This window comes from Bos taurus, chromosome 6 (assembly GCF_002263795.3).
Source record: "Bos taurus isolate L1 Dominette 01449 registration number 42190680 breed Hereford chromosome 6, ARS-UCD2.0, whole genome shotgun sequence".
In the NCBI taxonomy this organism is placed as follows: domain Eukaryota; kingdom Metazoa; phylum Chordata; class Mammalia; order Artiodactyla; family Bovidae; genus Bos; species Bos taurus.
The window spans coordinates 113,505,746-113,527,668 of NC_037333.1; the positions used below are offsets into that span (position 1 = coordinate 113,505,746).

General features: G+C 58.4%; 2 protein-coding genes and 1 non-coding gene across 3 annotated transcripts; 2 read left to right on the forward strand and 1 right to left on the reverse strand.

Annotated features, from left to right (window-relative positions):
* Positions 1-2,689: 2,689 nt before the first annotated feature.
* On the reverse strand, positions 2,690-5,580 carry CCDC96 (coiled-coil domain containing 96). The gene is given in 1 exon segment (NM_001103314.1): positions 2,690-5,580. A coding segment is annotated over 1 exon segment (1,671 nt). The 5' UTR covers positions 5,561-5,580; the 3' UTR covers positions 2,690-3,889.
* A 572-nt stretch (positions 5,581-6,152) lies between these two features.
* Positions 6,153-21,855, forward strand: TADA2B (transcriptional adaptor 2B). Its single transcript, NM_001206410.2, has 2 exons — positions 6,153-6,560; positions 17,756-21,855. The coding sequence occupies exons 1-2, from the start codon at positions 6,291-6,293 to the stop codon at positions 18,767-18,769; spliced, it is 1,284 nt and encodes a 427-aa protein (NP_001193339.1). The 5' UTR covers positions 6,153-6,290; the 3' UTR covers positions 18,770-21,855.
* MIR2453 (microRNA mir-2453) lies at positions 15,534-15,612 on the forward strand. Its single transcript, NR_030811.1, has one exon. It is a non-coding gene; the product is annotated as a microRNA mir-2453 (primary transcript).
* Positions 21,856-21,923: the final 68 nt, after the last annotated feature.

Genomic DNA, 21,923 nt, shown 5'->3' on the forward strand with positions numbered 1-21,923 from the left:
CAGCTCTGAGGAGGCAGAGCCATGCCTGACGGCTGGCCCTGAGGGGTGACCCCCAGCCAATGCCCAAGCTGTGGCAAGGGTGGAAGTTGGGGAGTGTTTTCCTAAGAGAAACTAGGGGGCTGACGGTTCAAAGACACCACCCCCCGAAGTGTGCAGCCTGCCAAGAAGGCAAGAGAGGGAAGGAGGTGCTGTGCCAGAAGGGCAGAGAGGCGGGTGCCCCCCAGCTGGGCCTTGCGGTGAGCTGCGGGTCACCAGGAGGACCAGAGGACGGGTGTGGCCAGCAGAGGGAGGCCTTAGAGCCAGGTTCTCAGACGGGACGCGGTGGGAGTCGTTCCTGGGGTCCCTTTCATCCGTAGCGTCTGCATCTTCATCACCCTGACTAAGACCATCTCAAAGTTTAAAACAAACTACGTATTGGGGGTGGATGAACTCTCTTTTTATAGAAGACACGCTTCCCAGGTGGCTCAGTGGGTAAAGAATCTGCTGGAAATGCAGGAGGCACAGATTTGATCCCTGGGTCAGGAAGATCTTCTGGAGAAGGAAGTGGCAACCCACTCCAGTCTTCTTGCCTGGAGAATCCCGTGGACAGAGGAGCCTGGCGGGCTACAGTCCAGGGGGTCACAAAGAGTCAGAGACGACTGAGCGACTGAGCAAGCATGCACACCTGACTAGTAGTGAAAATCTAAATAATGACTGCAGATGAACTCATACGAAAAGAAAAGTATGGATTTCCACTGAGGAACTGAAAAATCTTACATGTGCTGTCACTAAAAAATGGTTTTCATTTAGTGGTGAAGAAGTGTTTCCTTTTCAGAGGCCTTGGGCTTTATCCAGGTAGTGCCTGCGTCCCTCCTGCCACCGATGCCAACAACAAACAAAAAGCCCTCTGTAACAGCGGCCACGTCCAGCTCAGACCTTAAAAAAAAAAGGCTAGTTCACCCTAAATCTCCCTTGCCTGGTAGGCTGCTGTCTGGCATGTACGCAGCTACATCCCTGAGGTGAGCCTGTCACTGATTATCGTTCTCAAGTTTTTTTATGCCAATGGTGGTAGTTATTGTATTTACACAATTCAATTAAATGCTATGTTAAACCAGTGTTGTGAAAAGAAACTGTTGCTTCTAAGAACACTAAAAGCTTTGACAAGTCTCAAAGGCAAATCTCTTTCAAATGCTGTTGAATGGGATGTGAGAGAGACAGCTGGAGAATACTTAGTATCTGTGTATGGTGGCTGTGTGCCAGGCACTACATTAAGCCTTTACTTAAAGTATGTTTGATCCTCACGACAACTCTGAAGTCAGTACTGAGGAAACCGAGGCACACAGAGGCCGAGCCACCTGCCTGATGAAGTGGTGTGGCCAGGATTTGAAAGAGGATAATGCAGTTTGCACGGAGGTTATTTTGCAAGAAATTTAAGATGCCATAGACAATTCGAGAATCAACGATTGTACCCTTAAGGAAAGGCCTTGGCCATCTACCTGAAGATTAGCGAGTGGTTGTCGTTTTATTTTCTAAATTAGGATAAAATGTTGAAAGCAGAAAATCAAGAGGCCAGCTTCACGGACATCTCATTTAGATTTTCTTGTGCCTCCACTTTTCAGGCCCTGTACTTTTTGACAAAGAGATGAAAAAAAAATCTGTATAGCCTTTTAGTGTTTGTAAGAATCGTCTTAGTTTTAGGGGTTTCTAGTCTGGACTGGGGCACTGCTCTGTAACTGTCCCCTCAAGGAAGGGGTGGAGCTGTGTGTCTCTGGGGTCCTCCTTCCAAAGCTACAAGCCTGCCTTCTGTCCTTGTCCTCATTGGCTCTGCTTCATTGAGACATCCTCATTACTACTGTAATCATTTTTGAATCCGGCACGGGACTTGTGCCTGACACCTAATAGGAATTCAAGTAACGAATACATTCAGCAAATGAGACTGACATGAATGTTATTAACCCAACAAATTTATTGAACCCCGACCCACTGTCTGCCTTCCAGGGTCTTTGTCTCCTGGAGGTACAGTCACAGAGGGGTGGGTGGGTCACAGGCCGGGGTGGGGCTCTGCCTGCAGACAGCTGTCAGGTGCTGAGGGAGGGGGACAATGATTTTTGGGTCCCTGGCATTCTTCCTCGGACGTGGTCTGTCTGAAACAGCTTGTGAGTTATTAGAGCTTTGTTATGAAATAGTCAACAGAAGATTATTACGTTCTAGTCAACTGGAACATCTTCAGCACAGGTAACATAATTTGAGAGGACATCGGTAACTTTGCAGCTTAAACACGACTGAATACACACACACACTCAGAGACGTACTGGTCACCAGGTTGAAGGCTGATGAGGAAATCTACCTGGGTAATTGCCAGTGGTTCAAAGTCAGCTGAAAATACCTGTTCTCTCTCTAGTGAATCAAAAGCCGGAGACTCATAATAAAAGCTGTAGGCACCGAGCCTGTTGCCAGTTTGAACCTCCCCAGCCAAAAAAAGAGTGAGCCACTGCTGTTCCCAGTTTGAGGCACAGGAAAAACCAAGTTCTATCTGCCAGGGAATCACTATTTGACTTTGGTCTTGATGAATAGGATAGAGAGAAGACAAAAATTGTAGAGGAAAAAGAGAAGGGAAACAGGAAGGCAAAGCTTTTTACTCTCCTCACTCTTACGTTTGTGTGCTTTGATTATGATATTATAAAAGAGTATTCATGCTGTGCAAGTTAGGGAATTTTAATCAGTCTTTATTGGCTTTAAAGGGAAAGCACTTTAGAAAACAAAATGTCATCAAAAGACAAAAGTTACTGTGATAGTCTCACGAGCGAGTCATCTGCCTGCAGTGGGGTTTCCTAAAGGTATTTAGCACCAAAGAAGAGATCATCCTTCTTATGATCCTTCTTAAATTTAGGGATGGAAGAATACTTTTAATCCCAAATCTGCACATCTCAAAATTCAAGCTAAAACTAAGAAGAAATAAAGCCCCTGATTCCCCAAGCATCAAAGAAACCTTAAAACAGCCATCGCTGACTTCAGGTAAAGGGGATAGACCTGTCTAGTGTTTCTCACATTAACTCAAGGAATGAAAGAAATCTTAATGTTTGACACAGTAAATCATGTGCTTAGTGACGGTCTAAGATCTGCAAATATCTTGCTGAAAATGAAAGGCTTATGGACACTCAGCAGTCACATCACTCTGTGTATTTTGCACCTGCAAAACACAATACAACCACCGTTTTGTCTTCACTGGAAAACAAAATTTCATTTTTGGCACGGATCAGTGCATTTCTTTAGTGGGTCCAAGAAAACGTTTCATTAGCATTGAAGACTGTCCTTGAGCCAGAAACAGACATTCACAGTTAGACAGACTGAGCCTCCTTTCATTGGACAAGGCTCTTCTTCTCCCTGTTTCTCGTCCCTCCTCTTCCTGGGTGTTGATTACCCCAGAAGCTAGCGCTGTTTACATGCAAAACAGTTTTAAGGGAATTGGTGAGGTTTGACCTGAAATGAGCGATTCAGGACCACACAGTTCAGTACATTCAAAGAGGATTTACTAATGCGTTTAGTGCACAGGAATTTTCTGGGCACTCTGCCCGTTTGTTGAACCCTCTTGAACATGGAGGAGGATCAGTTCTCAGTGTCAGGACACTGAAATTATAAAATTGCTCAGATAGAAAAAGGTCTGTGACAGCTTTTTATGAGAAGTCAGTACATTAAGCCATCCCTGTTTGTTTCCCTGTACCTGTTTTACTATTTTTTCTATATTTAACTCAATTCTGTGCTCAGCATTAATTTGGAAGCTGAAAAATTAAGAATACAAAGCACAATTTCATCCCAATCATCAGGGGCCTTTTAAAGAGTGGCAACAAAGGCAGAACAGGAGTTGGTGAAGGATGGAGTTTGCTGAGATGGAAGTCGCCTATCAATTGAGTCAGGAGGGCAGAAAGGCCTTGGCCTCCCTGATCTTCTGCTTCACGCCTTTGCAGGACAGAACGAGGCCGGCGTGGTGGTGCTTCAGGCTCGCCAGGCGCTGGTTGAGCACCTCCGTCCTGTCCACTTTCTCTTCCATGTCCCGGAGGAGGGATTCCTTGCCCAGAAGCCCACACTTCTGATTCAGCCTGATGTTGTCAAGCCGCAGGCCATCTCGGGCTTGCTTAGTCTTGGTCAAGATGTCCCTCTTCTGGGCCACCTGAGCCTCAATGTCCATGAGCTCTGCCTTTTTACACATGTTTTCTATGTCCACAAAGTGTAACTTTTCCTTCACGTGAGTTATTATCTGCACGTTGTTGGTCACCTTGCTGCGCAGTTTCAGGAGCTCCTCATTTCGCTCCTCGACCTTTTCATTGAAGGTCTGGTTCTCTATCTTGAGCTGTTCAAAGTCTATCAGGAGCAGGCCCTCGGTCAGGTCCTCCTGGGTCCTCATCCTGGTTTCAAAATGCACCAGGCTCTGCTTCAGCTGCACGTTCTCTAGCCTCACGGCGCTCATCTCCTTCTCCTTCTTATCCTCCAGTGCCTGGATCTGCTCCACCTCTCGCAGAGCGACCTGGCGGCCGCCCCTCATCCAGCAGCTGCCCATGGCCTGCATCACCACCTGCTTCTTGAGCGCCTGGAAGCGCCGCCACTCCTTGTCCACCCGGGAGACCTTCTCTTGGCACTGCAGCTTCAGCTGGTCCAGCTCGTGGTGATACCAGCGCAGGTCGTCGGCCTCCTGCTTCCGCAGGTCCTCCAGGACGGCCAGATGGCGGAGGTAGGCCTGCTCTTTCTCGGGGGCCTCGGGCTCCGCGCCCCTGTCGCCTCCGGGCGCCTCGGCGGCGGCCTCCACACCCTTTTTCTTGCGCAGCGCCTCGAAGATCTTGTGCTGCAAGTAGATGTTGTAGCGTTGGTAGCGACCGCGCTCCACCACCAGGGCGCGGTACTGCTCCAGAAGCTCGGCGCGCAGCTGCTGCTCCTGCTGCTTCTGCACCTCCTCGCTCCAGTCGTAAGGCTCGAGCACAAGCCCCTCGTCCAGGTTTCTCAGCTCGTCCTCGTCTTTCCGTGGGACCCGGGCCTCCAGCCCCTCCTCGCTCGCCTCGCTTGCCTCGCTCTCTTCCTCCTCCTCTACCTGGCCTTCCCGCTCAGCGCCCCGGGCTGCCGCGGCCTCTTCCTTGCCGGCCGTGACCTGCTGCAGGGAGACCTGCGACGGGACTTCTTTCCTCCCGGGCGCCGCCGCCGCCGCCTCCTCTTCTTCGCCCTCCTCCTCTTCCTCCTCCTCGGGTTCCTCGGGCTCTGGCTCGGCTGGCTCCTCAGGCCCGGCCTCCCGCGGCTCCCCTGGCTCGGCTTCCTCCTGGGCCTCGGCCGGGCTCTCAAGCTCTCCGGGCCCCTCCTCGCCAGCAGCTTCGGTAACCGCCAGCCCTTCCTGGGATTTGGCCGGCTTCGGCGCGGCGGCGCCTTCCTCCGAAGCCTCTACGGTCTTCGGCTCCGGCTCCGGCTCCGGCTCCGGCTCCGGCTCCACGGGTTCCACCGGGGACCGGGGGACGGAGCTGGCCTTGACCCCGGACAGCCGCGAGGCCAGGCTCTCCACCTCTCCATCTTCCGTCTCCGGGTCCCCAGTGTGGTCATCCATCTCCCGTCCTCCCGGTCAGCGCCGCAGACCCTCTAGCGGGGAGCTGCTGGCTGTCTGGTTTCCAGGGGCAACCAGGGGCGCGCGCGGAGGGGCCCGGCGATTGGCTGGATCTCTGTCCCACGCCCCGCCCCTTCTCCTCCCCGCCTTCCTGGCCGGAGCAGACCAATGGGAGGCCGCTCCCGAACGACGGGGGGGGGCACCTTTGATTGGCGAAGAGCGTAGGCTCGTACCCAGAAGGGGCGGGGCGCGTCCCTCCTCGCTTCCTTTTCCGCCCACTTTCCAGGGCCTGGGGCTCCGCCCCCTTCTCCTCCCGGCCTCCCGGCCAATGCAGTCCAATGGGAGGCCGCCCCCGGACGACGGGGGGCTGCTTTGATTGGCGGAGGGCGTAGGCTCGCACCGAGATGGGGCGGGACGCGTCCCGCCCCGGCTTCCTTTTCCGCCCTCTTGCCGGCCTCAGAGCGTCTGTGCCTCTGAGGCGAGGCGGCTGGCACTGGGTTGGGGGGCGCGCAGGCGCAGAGCGGCGGGCCGGGCTCCCGGACTCCCACCCCCCTCCGCGCGGCGGCGCCTGCGCGGTGCGCCGCCGGGCCGGCCCGAGGGCGCCTGCGCGCTGAGGCGGGACGCGCGGCCCGGCAGGCCGGCTGCAGCGGGCGCCTGGGGCGGGGCGGCCGCGGCGGCGGCGGCCGCGGCGGTTTCGCTGGAGCGCGGGGCGGCGGGGCCCCGGTGGCGGAAGATGGCGGAGCTTGGCAAGAAGTACTGCGTGTACTGCCTGGCCGAGGTGAGCCCGCTGCGCTTCCGCTGCACCGAGTGCCAGGACATCGAGCTGTGCCCCGAGTGCTTCTCCGCCGGCGCGGAGATCGGCCACCACCGCCGCTACCACGGCTACCAGCTGGTGGACGGCGGGCGCTTCACGCTCTGGGGGCCCGAGGCCGAGGGCGGCTGGACCAGCCGCGAGGAGCAGCTGCTGCTGGATGCCATCGAGCAGTTCGGCTTCGGGAACTGGGTGAGCCGCAGGGCCCCGGGCGCACCTGCGGGAGTGCGGGCGCCGCGAGGGCGCGGGGGGTGGCGATGGGCGGTGGAGGCGGGGAGGCCCGCGCCCGCCTCCCCGGGCAGGGCCAGGCGCACAGAGAGGGTGAGCCAGCCGCCCAAGGTCACACAGCAGGAAGTAGCGGAGTGGGGCGGGGAGGGGGGGGAATCGGGCCACGGCTGGCTGCCCCCCACCCCCCACCCCAGGGCTGTTTTCCCAGCCTTTTGGGGTGACCTCCGCTGGTGTCTGCCGAGTGCACCCCTTGGGCGAGGCCGGACTCCCCAGAAGGGAGTCAGGGGGACACAGGCGGCTCTGAGACTTGACAGCAGTAGGGTACCCCAGGAAGGAGTGGGTTTTGCCTGGAGGACAGTGTGCTGAAGGCCAGAGGAGCTCCTCTCCACGCCCTCTGCCCTGCCTGCAGGCGCTCCTGGTCCTCCCTGCCACCCTCACTGCCACCACCACTCACTTTGTGTCCCCTGCCAGGCACTTGTTGACCCTCGCGTCCCCGCGACACCCTGGGCTTCGTGTGCCCCGGGCTAAGTGGGTTCTGCCATGGAGTGTTTGGACCGGACCACGCCTGACCTTTGACATTTGGGTCTCTCCACTGGGGGCTCAGTTGGTAAAGAGTCTGCCTGCAGTAGACCCCGGGGTTCGATCCCTGGATGGGGAAGATCCCCTGGAGAAGGGAAATGGCAACCCACTCCAGCGTTCGCACCTGGAGAATACCCGTGGACAGGGGAGCCCGGCAGGCTACAGTCCACAGGGTCGCAGAGAGTCAGGCACGACTGAACGACTTCACTTTCTTTCCCTCAGGAGGTTTCTTTGGGGAAGTTTATCGGAGAGAACACAGAGCTGGACTGGACTCATTCACATCGGGCTCTCGAGAGAGACACGTGGTGGCTCTTCTCCAGGTGGTCTCTGAGGAGTGCTTTTCGCACTCTCCAAGAGGAGGCTCTTGTCCGTGTTAGGAGGAGAAGGCCTGGCTGGCTTTTGGCCCATAACCACCAGGGACTTGTGGCCACCTCCAGGCATTGTGAGGAGTGCCGGGGGGGAGAGACGGGAGCCCACTCCCTCATCTTTCCAGACCCTTCCACATGCTGGTCCCCCAGCTCCTCGAACCACTTCTCCAGCAGCACAGCCGTCCCTCATTATCCACGGAGGATTGTTCCAGAATCCTCCCAGGCCACCAGAATCATCCCATACTCTGTCCCTTGTCTAAAATGGCCAAGCGGGGTTGAGCCCACAGACGCTGGGGGCCGACTGCCGGCCCCTTCTCCTGGGCTTGCTGGTGGAGACGTTCCACGCTTCTCCCCGCATCCCCAGGCCTGCCCTGCCTGTATTTAGGTTAGCTTTATTCTATCGGTCAAGTGAGCCAGTCTTCGGGGACCCGTGCCCATTCCGCAGCCCTGGAATCTCGAGCCTCTCCCAGCTCCTTAGAGACCCTGCTCCGGGTTCTCAGCTGAGTGCCTGCATCACGGAGGCCACGCTCCGGACCCCCTCACTGTCCTGAAGTGCTGCCCGTGGATGCGCATGGAGCCTCTGCTCTGTGCTCGTCCTGCAACAGTGAAGGAGTCCGGAAAGAAAGGTGTCAGCCTGGCCTTCATGGGCATTACAGGGTCGTGGTGGGCTGGTCCTGAGGTCCAGCCTCCAGTCACAAACCCATCTCTGCTGTCCCTGTGTGTATCTCCTGGGCTCCTCCACTTCCCTTGACCCAAATCTCACACCTTGATTGGTTGGCTCCTCGGGCTGCAAATGGAGTACCATTCTCAGGGTCTTCTTCAGGGTCCAGTTCAGCGGTAGCTCTGTCTTCAGAATCCTCCAGAAGCTAGCCTCTTCTCACAGCCTCAGTGTAGGCTGATGTCCATCTCTGGCCTGATCGCTCCTGGAGCCTCCGGACTGGCCTCTCTGCTTGGTAACCGGGCCCCACAGCCCATTCCAGGCAGCAGGATTGGAGCTGTCTCTGAGGACAGGTCCTGTCCCGTCAGTCTGCAGCAGCTTCCAGTTCTACAGAGATGAAACTTGAGGGCCTGCGGGGCCTTTCAGTGTCTACCTACCCCGGGATCCTTTGAATCATTTGTTATTTCTTCTGTTGAGAGCACTCCCCCACACCGCCCCAATCATGGTTTGTGACTGGTCTTTCTGCTTCCATATCATATCTGCTTCAGAGAGACTTCCCTTCCCTGCTTCATTTGGAGCTCTTATCTCTGCAGTCGCCACTAAAAATAGCTGGCGTGGACCAAGAGGCTCGCTGGGTGCCAGGCACTGTGTTGACCTCGAGTGGTTCCTTGTGAGAGCCTCCCAGCGCAGGTCTGTGCCACAGGTTCGGACCGCATCGTTTGGTGACCAAGTCTGTGCTCCGAGCCACCCCGTCAGCACTGCCTCCCTGCAGCTTTGCGGAAAATACTCGAAAAGCGAGCCCGGGACTGAAAGATGTATTAGAGTGTGCTGAGGGAGGCCGGGAGGGTGCTCTGAAAGCAGTACTACTTTAACTTGCACGGGAGCCATCTGGAGACCATGCTGAAAGGCTCTGAATCGGGGCAGCAGCAGGCTCAGCTGTTCCGAGACAAAGCCAGGGGCTTCTCCCTGCTCAGCAGGCGTTGCGGTCTGGGGTCGGAGGTCCATGGGCCAGGCCGAGGTGCGGCTCTCCTGTCTCTCCCTCTCCTCTCTGGGGCGTCTTTGCCCTGAGCTTGGCCGTGCTTCCTCAGAGGCTCCTCTGCAGTGCTGAGAGGCAGGCTGTTTCCAGGCGTGAGCCCCGAGCCGCGTGTCGCACGCAGGCTGCCATCAGCAGGTGCGGGTTCTGGGTGAGGCGCTTTGCACGCGTGTCTGCGTGCTCCTCTCAGCAGGCTGGTTCTTGGTTGAAGAGTGGTGACCCCAAGAACGGAAGGCCCTGGTGCAGAGCCCGGGCTTAACCTCCTGGTGCGGCAGCAGTATCTGCTGTGGCTGGGGGGCTGCACGTCCCTGGCTGGAGCCGGGTCTTGACCCGACTGGGTGGGGGGTGAATGTGGGGGCCGGGGCTCGGGGACAGGGACTGGGTCCCAAGGGCGGGTGTGGGTGTGGGGACAGTGGTGGAGAGGCAGGTGAGACCACTGTGATTTCTCGGGTGGTTCTCATGGGCGTGGGGTTGTGGGGACTCCTTGAGGACAGGCCCTGCTGAAGTCTGGATCATTTGCTCACAGTCTGTCCCAGGGTCCGGGCCCAGCTGAGGGGTGCTGGCCACAAGGCCAGGAGGGTTTGGGGATGAGCAGCAGAGAGGACGGGGGTGAGGGCTGACACCCATGACGGGAAACCAGAAAAGGGCTCAGGGTGGGCGGGGCTCACCGGGTCCCAGCACCATGGGTTTTAAGCCCCCCGACCCGGGCAGCTGGTTGTGTGGTGGGCGCTGTGCAGATTCAGGATTGGAAGACACGGATCCCGGGGGGACACAAGCAGACGTGAACGCCAAGCTGTGCTTTCCCACAGTGCCAGGCATCTGTTAGCTGGTTGCTGGAGCATCGACCAGTTTGAAGGAGGCGTGGGCCTCCCCCACGTCCCATGGTCAGGAGGACTCCAGGGCAGGTGGGGTTCACGCTGGCCCTGAAGCTCGATTTCAAGTTGCAAAAGGACGCAGAATGCTCTGTGGATTCTGAGGCCCTGTGCTGTGAACGGCACGTTCAGGCTGATTCCGCAGGCGGGCGGAACGTCGTGAACAACGGCTTCCTTTTGTAGATGACAGCGGGGCCCGGCAGGCGGGGTGGCGCGGATGCGCTGTGGGCCTTCATCATCCGGCGCTTGCTGAAGACCCAGTTTGTGTTGGACCCTGTGCTACACGCAGAGCGCCCCCGGGTGAGGGCTGGACACAGCGGGTTACAGAGAGTCCAGGGCCTCTGACGCAGTGGGTTCTCAGCATGGTCTCCTCCTCAGCACATTGGAGCCCTTCTGTGTGTCGGTGAGAGATGGATGGGTCCATCCTGTGAGCCTCCTGAGAGTGGGGGTCTTAATCGCCATCAAGAAGGGGCAGGGAAGAGCTTGGCTTGAGAAACCAGCTAGAGTTCAGAGGGTTATGCAGAGCAGGGCTTTTATTGTTTGGGGGACAGACTCTGTGGGACCCTTGTTCCCTGGCTCGGGGTTGAACCCGTAGCCCTACAGTGGGAGCATGGAGTCCCCCGGAGTACCAGGGAAAGGAAGTCCCTGAGCAGTGGGTCTTAAACTTGCAGAGTGAGTGAGGACACCCTGGGAGCCTCCTTGGGCACAAGTCCTGTCGTTCTCCCCCGCCACCCCAGCCTTCTGAAGCCAGTAGGTCGGGGGCGGCATGAGAGGCTGCAGCTCCAACAGGTTCACAGGCGATGCTGCTGCTGTCCCAGGGACCCTACTTCAAGAAGCACCGATGTAGCTACAGTAAGGCATGCAGCTTGTAAAACTTTTACTATTCAAAACAAAGTATATATTTTTATTGTGGTAAAGTATACATTATGTATACATAATGTATATATAAAGTATATGGATACAGGTATCTAGTGTATACATAAAGTATGTATCCTAATACTCGGTGTATCATGATACACAATGTATCCTTTATGTATACATTAGGTGCATGTATCCATGTATACATAAACTTTATGTATACATCAGACATACAGTGGACTGCAAGGAGATCCAACCAGTCAATCCTAAAGGAGATCAGTCCTGAATATCCATTAGAAGGACTGATGCTGAAGCTGAAGCTCCAATATTTGGCCACCTGATGCGAAGAACTGACTCCTTTGAAAACACCCCGATGCTGGGAAAGATTGAAGGCAGGAGGAGAAGGGGACGACAGAGGAGGAGATGGTGGGATGGCATCACCGACTCAAAGGACATGAATTTGAGCAAGCTCAGGGAGTGGTGATGGGCAGGGAGGCTTGGCGTGCTGCAGTCCATGGGGTCGCAAAGAGGCGGACACGGCTGAGCGGCTGAAATGACTGACAATGTGAAGCTCGCCGTTTTACCTGTTTGTCGGCGTCCAGTCCAGTGGCGGGAAGCACATCAGTGCTGCTGGGCAGCCGTCACCGCTGGCCACAACTCTTGTTGTCGTGAACAGAAAGTCTTCCTCATTACACGCTAGCCCTGTCTCCGTCCCCCCACAGCCCCTCTTAGCTGCGGTTCTGCTTGGCGTCGCTGTGGGCTCACCTGTTCTAGGGACCTCACCTCAGTGGGTTCACATAATGTCTGTATTCTTGTGACTGCGTTGTGTCTTAGGATAATGTCCTCCCGGGTTGGCCAGTGTTGTAGCAGATGTCAGAACCTCCTTCGTGTTTAAGCCTGAGTAATAGTCCGTGGTGTGGACGGACCACGCTGTTTATCCAGTCGTCTGTGGGTGGGCACTCGCTGTCAGGAATGCTTCTGTGGTGAACACAGGTGTCCAGATAGCGCGGAAGTCCTTGTTAGTTCGGGTAAACACCAGGAGGTGGAATTGCTGGATGGTGAGGTAATCCTGTGTGTTTCTGGAGGCCCCGCCATGTGGTTTTCACAGTAGGGCCCGTGGCTTCGTAAAGCTCTCTCACAAGTATAGCCTGATTTGACCTGAGAAGCTTTAGTCCCGCGAGGGGCATTCACAGGTGTGAGCTGGTGAATTCTGAGTTCAGGGAGGAGGATGGGGACCCTGGAACAGAGGGGAGGCTTATGGAGCTTTCTAGCTTTAAAAAAAAAAAAAGGCCCGTGAAACGGGAGCGGTGGCCCCGGGACACAGGGCACCTGGAGTGGCCTGGAAGGATGGGCTGGAGACCAGTTCTCGTGGCAGCTGGCCTTGACCCGGCCAGCGGCGCATGGTGGGGGCAGGTTAGGCTGGAGGTCAGAGGGAGCGTCTGGAGATGCAGGTGGCCAGCCCAGGGCGTCCTCCCAGCCCTCGAGAGGCCAGCGGGTCGTTCCCCTCACTGTAAAGGTGACCGGCCTGGCTGGAGAGGGAAGTGGCCGCATTCAGGGCCCCATGTGGGTGTGATGGGCCGGAGTCCCCGCTGCGGGGAGGGCGCATGCGCACTGGAGCATGTGGGAGGCCGGCGGGGCTGCAGGCCCCAGTCCGAGTCCAGAGCCCAGGTTGGGTCCTCGGGGCAGGCCGGCCGGCCTGGAGCGCCCTCCTGGGCCCGCGGCTCTGACTTCAATCGGTCCTGTGGGCCCACTGCCCCCTCCTTGGCCTTGGACCCTGCGCTCCTGGCCCCGCAGGTGGCTCCCCCTGCCGCCCCCTGAGGCCCTGCAGCGTCCTGGCTGGCCCCTGGGGTCTCTACCCCAGCTGCCCATGCTTCTGTCCCCTTGAGATGTCTTCCTTTAAAGAAGGAAGCGGGAGCCACGTCTCCCTGAGGGAATGTAGTGCGCCTGGCCCTGGAGCCTCGGGAACAAAGCCAGCCTCGTGGCCCCCGCCCCCGAGGCAGACACAAGGCTGGTCAAGAAAGGACATGCACCCTTTCTTGACCAGGCCCACCGACCTGCTCGGGAAGGGCGCCCTGCGACGCGATTGAGAGAGTCGTCCTGATAGAGGCCCTGGTTTGCACAGAGACGGGGGACTGGATGCTCTGCACCAGCAAGATGTGGGTCCGCGGTGTCCCCCACACGTCCCAGGGGTCAGAGAGGGTGCCGCGGCTGCACGCTTGTGAGGTGGTCCGTCCGGAAAGGGGAGCGCTGGCACCGCCCTGCCCGTGGGTGGGCTGCACCTCCTGTGCCGGGGTGCGAGAGCTGGCCTGTGTCCCTGGGGTGGCCGCGCCCGAGGTGGTCCTCCTGATGTGGGAGGTGGGGGACGCTGCTCGGAGGATGAGATGAGGTGAAACCCGGACGCGTTAACTGCGGTTGTTCACAATGATGTGTTTTATCCTGACAGACACTTCAGAGGAGCAATTACAGATCATAAGCAGGAGCAGAGACGATACATGTCTCACAGCAGTGAGTAATTGAGCCAGGATGTGAGCCTCACTCTGGGCATCATGGAAGCCTTCCTGGAGGAGGTGACCTGGGTGAACACAGGCCCTGGAGGCGATGCTAACAGCTTTGTAGTAGGAATAACAAAGCCGGCGTCCATGGGCCAAGCGTGCCCAGCACTGGACTGAGAGAACGTGTATTCCCTCATTTACTCTCCAACCGTCCTGTGAAGGTGGTATTTAGTAGCACCCTCGTAATCCAGACCAGGAAACCGAGGCACAGAGAAGTTAGTGACACGTCCAGGTCACGCAGCAGTGAAGGGGTGGGGCCTGGAGTGGGGCCCGAGGCCTGGCCCCAGGCTGTACAGAGAGGGCAGCTGGCATTTGTTGGCAGAGGCCAGGTCACAGGGCAGGGGCGGCCTCAGCCAGAGGGGAGAGACCCCGCGGCAGTCCCAGCAGGAGCTGGCCGGCCCGCGGTGGGACTGGCCTACATCTTTTCCCTTCGGTGACCTCACGGGCCCAGCTCAGCGTCTCAGAGATGCGTTTTCTTTATTTTTCAAAGGACTCCAGGAAGCAGCATACCGAACTGTCCTCATCTTGTTCTAAAAATGGGAGTCCTTTTTTTTTTTAAGTTCGCGTATAGGAGAACAAACCTCCAGATTTTGGGCTGCTTCCCGGGGTGTTACCGCAAGCTGCAGTGGGAAAGGGGCCACCTTCAGGCTACAGCTGGGTGCCTTGTTCCATTTCAGTTCTGCTGCTCCTTGCCTGCCCAACGGTTCTGTCTGTCCATCCACCCATCTGGATGAAGCAAAACAACTTGGACCTCGAACACGCGAGGGACAGGACCTCCCCATCGCCCACCCTGCCCCCTGCCATCACGGGCCGCTGTAAGGCGCAGATGGGACGGTCCCTCCCTGGTGTGACCCGCTGACACGTGGGGACTGGAGACACGTGAGATGAGACAAGCGGGACGCCGGGCCAGCGGCCGGCGTGAACCGTCATCCGACGATGACGGTTCCCGGAACCTGTGTGTCCTCTGTGGACTCTTAGGGTCAGAGCCTGGCCGTCCCCTTCCGTCACTGCCCTCAGTCTCAGAGCCCGTGGAACTCAGGCTCCTGTGGACTTTCCTGGGCCTTTTTCACTGGCGCCGAGCTGACGTGGCAGCCCCCAGGGTCGATTCTCAGCAGTCGCTGGCCGGCATCTCCCCGAGTAGCTGCCTCCCCCTAGGCAGCGGCCAAGGTGGTGATGCGGGGTCCTGGGGGCCTGGTGACAGGGCACCAGCCTCGCTGACTTGTGGCTTCATGAACAGCCACTGCCTGGGTCTCTCTCGAGCCAGAAACCCCTTGTGTTAACTGAAGAGGAGCTGGGTCACCGAGGTGTCTATGCAGGGCCCACGGCTGTGCAGCCCCTTGCCTGGCGGGGCTGGAGAAACCCAGCCTGTGTGTCTGGAGACCGCCCAGCTTCTTATCCCAGGCCACTGGCCTCTACGAAGGAGGCCCCTGGAGTGTGGACGTTTGCGGAGCAAGACGCAGAGCAGAGGGCCGCCGGCCCGTGAACCCCGAGGAAGCGCGCCTGCGCACTGCCGGGGGGCGGGGCTGCCTCCCGGAACAGAGGTCTTCTCTTTTAAGGACGGGGTGGGTGGGTGGGTGGGTGGGTGGGTGTGTGTGTGTGTGTGTGTGTGTGTACACACACACACATACATATTTGATGCAAGGAGATCCAGCCAGTCAGTCCTGAAGGAAATCAGTCCGTGACCTGATGCGAAGAACCAACTCAATGGGAAAGAACCCTGATGCTGGGAAAGATTGAAGGCGGGAGGAGAAGGGGACGACAGAGGATGAGATGGTTGGATGGCATCACCGACTCGATGGACATGAGTTTGAGCAAGCTCTGGGAGATGGTGAAGGACAGGGAAGCCTGGCCTGCTGCAGTCCATGGGGTCATTTTTCATGAAAATCTTAGACCTGTTTAAACAGAGAATTGAGGCAGAATTTAACTTTAAAAAAAAAAATCCCTTTTAGTTTTACTGAAGAAGATGAAAACTAGTGCACAGAACCTCACCTCCCTTCCCGGTACCCTCAGAACGTGAGCATCTTGCATCTCCTCAGGGCAGGAAGTGCGCAGAAACTGTAACTCCGCGCAGACCGCGCCTGAGGGGCTGCCGGGGCGCACACCTCCTCCTGCGGGGCACTCAGGAGTGCTGGCGCGGGGCGTGCGGGTGCCTGTGGTCGGGGGCGGCCCCGCGTCCTGCCCCCCAGCGGCCCAGGTTCCCCCTCCTGCTTCTCCCATGCTCGGGACTCGTCCTTCGTTTTCAAAACGGGCTGTGCTTGCGTCCAGCGGAAAGCGCTAAGTCCTCAGAAGGCAGAGACGGTGGAGGGCCTCCCTCCCAGCACCCCCACCCACCCCGCTCCGCGCCCTGGGCACCGGGCTGGGGGCCCGGGCCCCGAGGGAGTGTCTGAGGAGCACAGGCGGGCCGCCGCCGTCTCCCGCGTGTCCTCACCGCCTCGCGTGGGGGCTCACGGGGGCCCGTCAGTCTTGCCGGAGGACGGCTGCACAGCCCCTGCCTGCTCCGTCCGCAGGGCGCGGGCTGACGGAGAGGCCCTCGGACAGGTCACGGGGCTGCCTCGGTTCGCTCAGAGGCCGCGTCGCTGCTCGGCCTCCCCCTGCGCCCTCGGGCTGTGAGTCTCCCCCTCGACGAGCACCCGAGGGGCGCGGGGGCCATCGGCCTCTCGGAGGGCAGAGCTCTCCCGCAGGGCCGCACTGGACCAGGCCCGGGGACCCGGCACTGCACTGGTGAGGGTTGGATGCTGAGGGCGCGGCTCCCACGCCCCTGGCCGCCCGCCCAGCGCGGGCAGCTCAGCTCAGGCTGATGGCACCCCCGGCTCCCTGGCAAGCACAGCCTCTCCTCCTGGAAAGACATGTGTCCCGGGGGCTCCCTGGGCCCGGCTGGGGTGGGCTGGGCTGCGGGGAGAGCGTGAGCGCTCCCCAGCGCCCCCTGTTCCTTTACTGTGAGGCCTGCGGGCTCCAAGGCAGGAGTGGCCAGCCTGGGAGACGGTGACGGTAGTGATGGTTGTGACTTCCTTTTGTTTTTTTGGATGAAATGTTTCCTGGGAAAGGATAACTGCACAGTTGGTGCTGAGAGAGGTTTTTAAAGAAAGAAGCATGTAGTTTCTCCAGCAGACAGTCTGTTCTCAGCTCTGATCCTCGCTGCCCCTCACGGTGCACAGAGGTGGCCTGGCAGGGTGGGTCCCAATGTGGCCTTCTCTGTACCCCCCTACCCCCCACCCCGAGCGGCGCTCCCTGGGGAGAGGCTGGCAGGGCGGACGCCGGTCTGGTTTCTCTGAGGGCCTTCCTGACACCTTCCTCCCCTCTGTGCCCGGTGGTTGGCAGGGTCAGCCCCTCAGGGGACCGGCTGGTTTCCTGGGCTCCCATTCGGGCCTATGGGGGTGCAGGGACCATCCCGACCATGGGGGGACGCTGAGTGTCTCTCGGCGGGTGGGTAGAGCTGGGGGAGTGAGGCCAGCGGGGTGCAGAGTGGCTGCTGGGAGCGAGTGCACACTGCAGGCGGCTGCTTTCTCAAGTGGCTTTAGCGGTTCCCTTTAAGGAAGAGGCCTCTTGGCAGAGGAAAAGATTGAGAGACTTGTACAATTTCCTCCCATTAATAACCCTGTGCGCGCAGGGCGGGTCCCTTCTGGAGGCGTGACCCCTGCCTGCAGCCCGGGCTGGTCTCCAGCTGATTGCTGGACCCCAGGGGCCGGCAGAAGCGGTGGCCCAACGCCCGGGTCATCTGACCGCCACCCGGGGAAGGAACACGCCGGCCCGGGGCCGGGGCATCAGAGACGGAGCCTGGCTCTTTGCGCTGGGACACAGGCGGCGCGGTGAGCTGGCACCTTCCCTGGTGGGGAGGCCCCGGGCTGCATCTGTTCTCCTAGTTCAAAGAGCGGAGAGGTCACTGGAGCCAGTGGGGACCCCCCCCACCCACCCACCCCGGGGCTCTGGCTGCCCACCCAGGCCTAACTGCTGGCGGGCAGGGCGGCCTGAGCCCCAGGGAGCCTCTGTTTGTCCTCTTAAGAGAACCAGGAGAAGAGCTGGGGTCTGGGATGTGGCTTTCTTTGCCCTCCAGGCCGGTTGCCCATCTGGGTACTGATGTTCTCGGGGCATGGATTCCCCGAAGGTCCTACCCCCAGCGCCGACATCCAGAGTGGCTGTGGGGGATGGACAGCATGGCGCCCGCAGGCCGCAGGGTGGCGGCGCCCAGGGACCTCCGCGCCCAGCCTGCGTCTGACCCTCTGACGCTTCTTGTCTCTGCAGGAGGACATGGCGGCTCACGTGGGCGCTTCCCGGACTCCCCAGGAAGTAATGGAGCATTACGTAAGCATGTACATCCACGGCAACCTGGGGAAGGCCTGCATCCCCGACACCATCCCCAACCGGGTGACCGACCACACCTGCCCCAGTGGGGGCCCCCTCTCTCCCAGCCTCACCACCCCCTTGCCTCCCCTAGACATCTCGGTGGCCGAACAGCAGCAGCTGGGCTACATGCCGCTGCGGGACGACTACGAGATCGAGTATGACCAGGACGCCGAGACGCTCATCAGCGGGCTCTCGGTCAACTATGACGACGACGACGTGGAGATCGAGCTGAAGCGCGCACACGTGGACATGTACGTGCGCAAGCTCCGCGAGCGGCAGCGGCGTAAGAACATCGCGCGCGACTACAACCTGGTGCCCGCCTTCCTGGGCAAGGACAAGAAGGAGAAGGAGCGGGCGGCGCGGCGCAAGGTCACCAAGGAGGAGAAGGAGCTGCGGCTCAAGCTGCGGCCGCTCTACCAGTTCATGTCGTGCAAGGAGTTCGACGACCTGTTTGAGAACATGCACAAGGAGAAGATGCTGCGCGCCAAGATCCGTGAGCTGCAGCGCTACCGGCGCAACGGCATCACCAAGATGGAAGAGTCGGCCGAGTACGAGGCGGCCCGGCACAAGCGCGAGAAGCGCAAGGAGAACAAGGCGGCGGCGGCTGCGGCCGCGGCGGCGGGGGGCGCCAAGCGCGGCAAGGAGGACGGCCGGGACGGCGAGTTCGCGGCCATCGAGCACCTGCCGGGCTTCGAGCTCCTGTCGGACCGCGAGAAGGTGCTGTGCAGCTCGCTGAACCTGAGCCCCGCGCGCTACGTGACCGTAAAGACCATCATCATCAAGGACCACCTGCAGAAGCGCCAGGGCATCCCCTCCAAGAGCCGCCTGCCCAGCTACCTGGACAAAGTCCTCAAGAAGAGGATCCTGAACTTCCTCACTGAGAGCGGGTGGATATCCAGGGACGCCTCCTGAAGCCCGCCGCCCGGAGCGCCCGGAATGGACGGACGGACCGACGGACGGATGGCTGGATGGTTGCCGCGAGGGCCACACCGACAGTGAAGAGGGGAAAAAAAAAAAAAGCTTTGTGAGCCAAACGAAAGGGGGTGGGCGGGAGGGGGAGAGGAAACGCTTTCCGCCCCCACCCCCACCCCACCCCGCATTGTTGCTCTTTTTTTAAAACAAATCGAGTCCTTTTTTTAGGGTATCAATTCTTTTTATGGTCCTTTGAAGAAGCAATAGCAACAGTCGGATCAAAGGGAAGACAAAACCTGTGTATATTTTAACTGAATCCCTAAACGTAGTTCTTTAAGATGACGATTTGCCTTTAAGTGTTCAGTGTGGAGCATATGATGATGAGATCAGGAAATTTCCTTTTTTTGTTGCTTCCCAGTGGTACAGGACTGTTAGATGGGCAGAGAGGAGCCCTTCCCTGCCGGCTGCTGGCTCACCCCCGTGACCTGAGCTCCGCTGCGGCTGCGCTCGGCGTCGGGCATGTGGCACTTTAGGCGGAGGGCGCCGGGCCCGGCAGGAGAAGAGGCTGGGGAAGGGCGGGACGGGCATCTGTAGGGAATCGCCAGGAGGAATCTGGTGTTGAACGGGTTGGCCAAACAGCTTCCCCACGACGGCTGGCGGTGGCACTTTAAGAGAGCTCACCGCGGTGTCTGGAGGGGGATGCGGGGCCCAGCACAGACTGGCAGACCGCGGGGCCTCCTCCCCTGGGGGTGCTTCTTGCTGGGCTTAGAACTTGGCCTTGCATTTTACTTGGAAGAACTCATTTTAAATGAAGTTCACCGAGAGTTGAGAGTTCTGGGTTTTGGGTCAGCTCCTTCCAGGGTTCTCACCCCAGTGGTAAGCCTTAGATGGGCAGAGAGGAGCCCTTCCCTGCCGGCTGCTGGCTCACCCCCGTGACCTGAGCTCCGCTGCGGCTGCGCTCGGCGTCGGGCATGTGGCACTTTAGGCGGAGGGCGCCGGGCCCGGCAGGAGAAGAGGCTGGGGAAGGGCGGGACGGGCATCTGTAGGGAATCGCCAGGAGGAATCTGGTGTTGAACGGGTTGGCCAAACAGCTTCCCCACGACGGCTGGCGGTGGCACTTTAAGAGAGCTCACCGCGGTGTCTGGAGGGGGATGCGGGGCCCAGCACAGACTGGCAGAACGCGGGGCCTCCTCCCCTGGGGGTGCTTCTTGCTGGGCTTAGAACTTGGCCTTGCATTTTACTTGGAAGAACTCATTTTAAATGAAGTTCACCGAGAGTTGAGAGTTCTGGGTTTTGGGTCAGCTCCTTCCAGGGTTCTCACCCCAGTGGTAAGCCCCTCTTTCTCTGAGACTGGCCACGTGTCTTGTCTTGTATGGTCTCAGGCCCTGGGCTAGGCAAAAGGGACCCCTGTGGCCTGGAGGCCCAGGCACTGCTTCTCTGGGAAGAAGTGGCTTAGAGTCTTGAGCCAGACTCTGGCGTGCCTCTGCCCAGCCTGGTTCAGAGAGGCTCTCAGGGGCGCCCTTTGGTGATGGGCACGGTGCCTTCACGCGGGAACCTGAGGAGTCGTGTGTCTTCCAGCTGCCTGGGGCTCTCGTGTCCAAGGCCCTGCTGTAGAGTCAGTGGAGTGGCCAGACCCCAGTGCTTCTCCTGTAGTCCTGGGGCGCATCCTGCCTCTCACCCCCTGTAGTTACCAGACTGTTTACCTCCCAGAATGCTTGGGCTTGAAGTTAAATTAAAGTGAAGGTATTTGAGAGAGGAAAAAAAAAAAAAAACCTCATCATTTCCAAGGATGGCTTAATTATGGTGCCTTTTCCTTTCACATCCTCTGTCTGTCCCCTAGGGTGAATTTCCAGCATTAAATATACACGTCAAGTATATTGGGGGCTTCCCTGGTGACTCAGATGGTAAAGAACCCAGCTGCAATGCAGGAGACCTGGGTTCAATCCCTGGGTCGGGAAGATCTGGAGAAGGGAATGGCAACCCATTCCAGTACTCTTGCCTTGGAGAACCCCCACGGACAGAGGACCCTTGGCGGGCCACCATCCACGGAGTCACAGAGAGTCAGAGGCAACTAAGTGCCTGACACTCAAACACGCCGTCTGTGGCTTTAGTTGTAAACCGCATCACATGCTGGCAGAGCAGAACTCCCCGCGACCTGACCACAAGCCTGGGACAGGGACCGACCTCTCTGACCATAAAGCAGCGCACGGTGGTGTCACTCCCAAGCGCCGCCTCCCGTCACCCGCAGGGTAACCGCGGCTGCCAAGAGCGCAGACACAGTCTGTGCCGAGCAGAGGCGGAGACGGTGCTACGCCCTGCCAGGGGTTCTCAGCCAGGGTTCCTGGAGCAGCAGCGCATTGTCCCCGGGGGGACCGGCTGGCCCTTCAGGGACATGGGCCCCTCCCCTCCCAGGCCTCGGACACGCGGGGCGGGGCCTCGCAGGGCACTGGGACAAGGGCTGAAGTCTGAGAACTGCGGGCTTTAGCTGCTCCAGTGTCACCGATTTTCTACATCAGATTCCTAGTTTGGTGAGGTTTTAAATTTAAGTCTTATTTTTATACAAAATGATTGCCAGACTTTCACTAAGCTTGAGAAGCAAAAGCTCCCTGTAAAATGTGCGTGGCCCCGGCCAAGAGCTGTCAGACGAGAAGTTCTGTGCTTAGGCAGGTTGTCAGTGTGTGTCTCTTCTCGATGGTATGAAGAATTTATTTAGGCTTGACTGTTTTTAAACACCATAATGAATGTATAATTTATGTTAAAAGTGTGAACCCTTTGTTACAAGGGAAAAGTAATTTTATGATTGGTTGCCTCTTGCCCCATCAACTCCAGCTATTACTGTCGCATTAGTCCCGCCCCTGCTGTTTGCTTGGAGCCTTTAAATTTCTGTATTTAATTCTTATGATAAATGAGTCACCATGATCCCATGGAATTAGGTCTTTTCAAAACTGAAACTCTCTCGAGTCACAGAAGATAATCAGCTGTTCAGAATGATGCTCTGGACGGCCAGCATTCCGAGAATGTATTCAGACCGAAACTCTGCCTACCGCCTTTTTTCCTTTTACACATTAAACAGGTTGAGAACCAAACAGTGTGACCGCCTGCTTTTTACTGCCTGCCCCTGGAGCCACAGCTTTCAGTCTCGTGGATGGTGCGA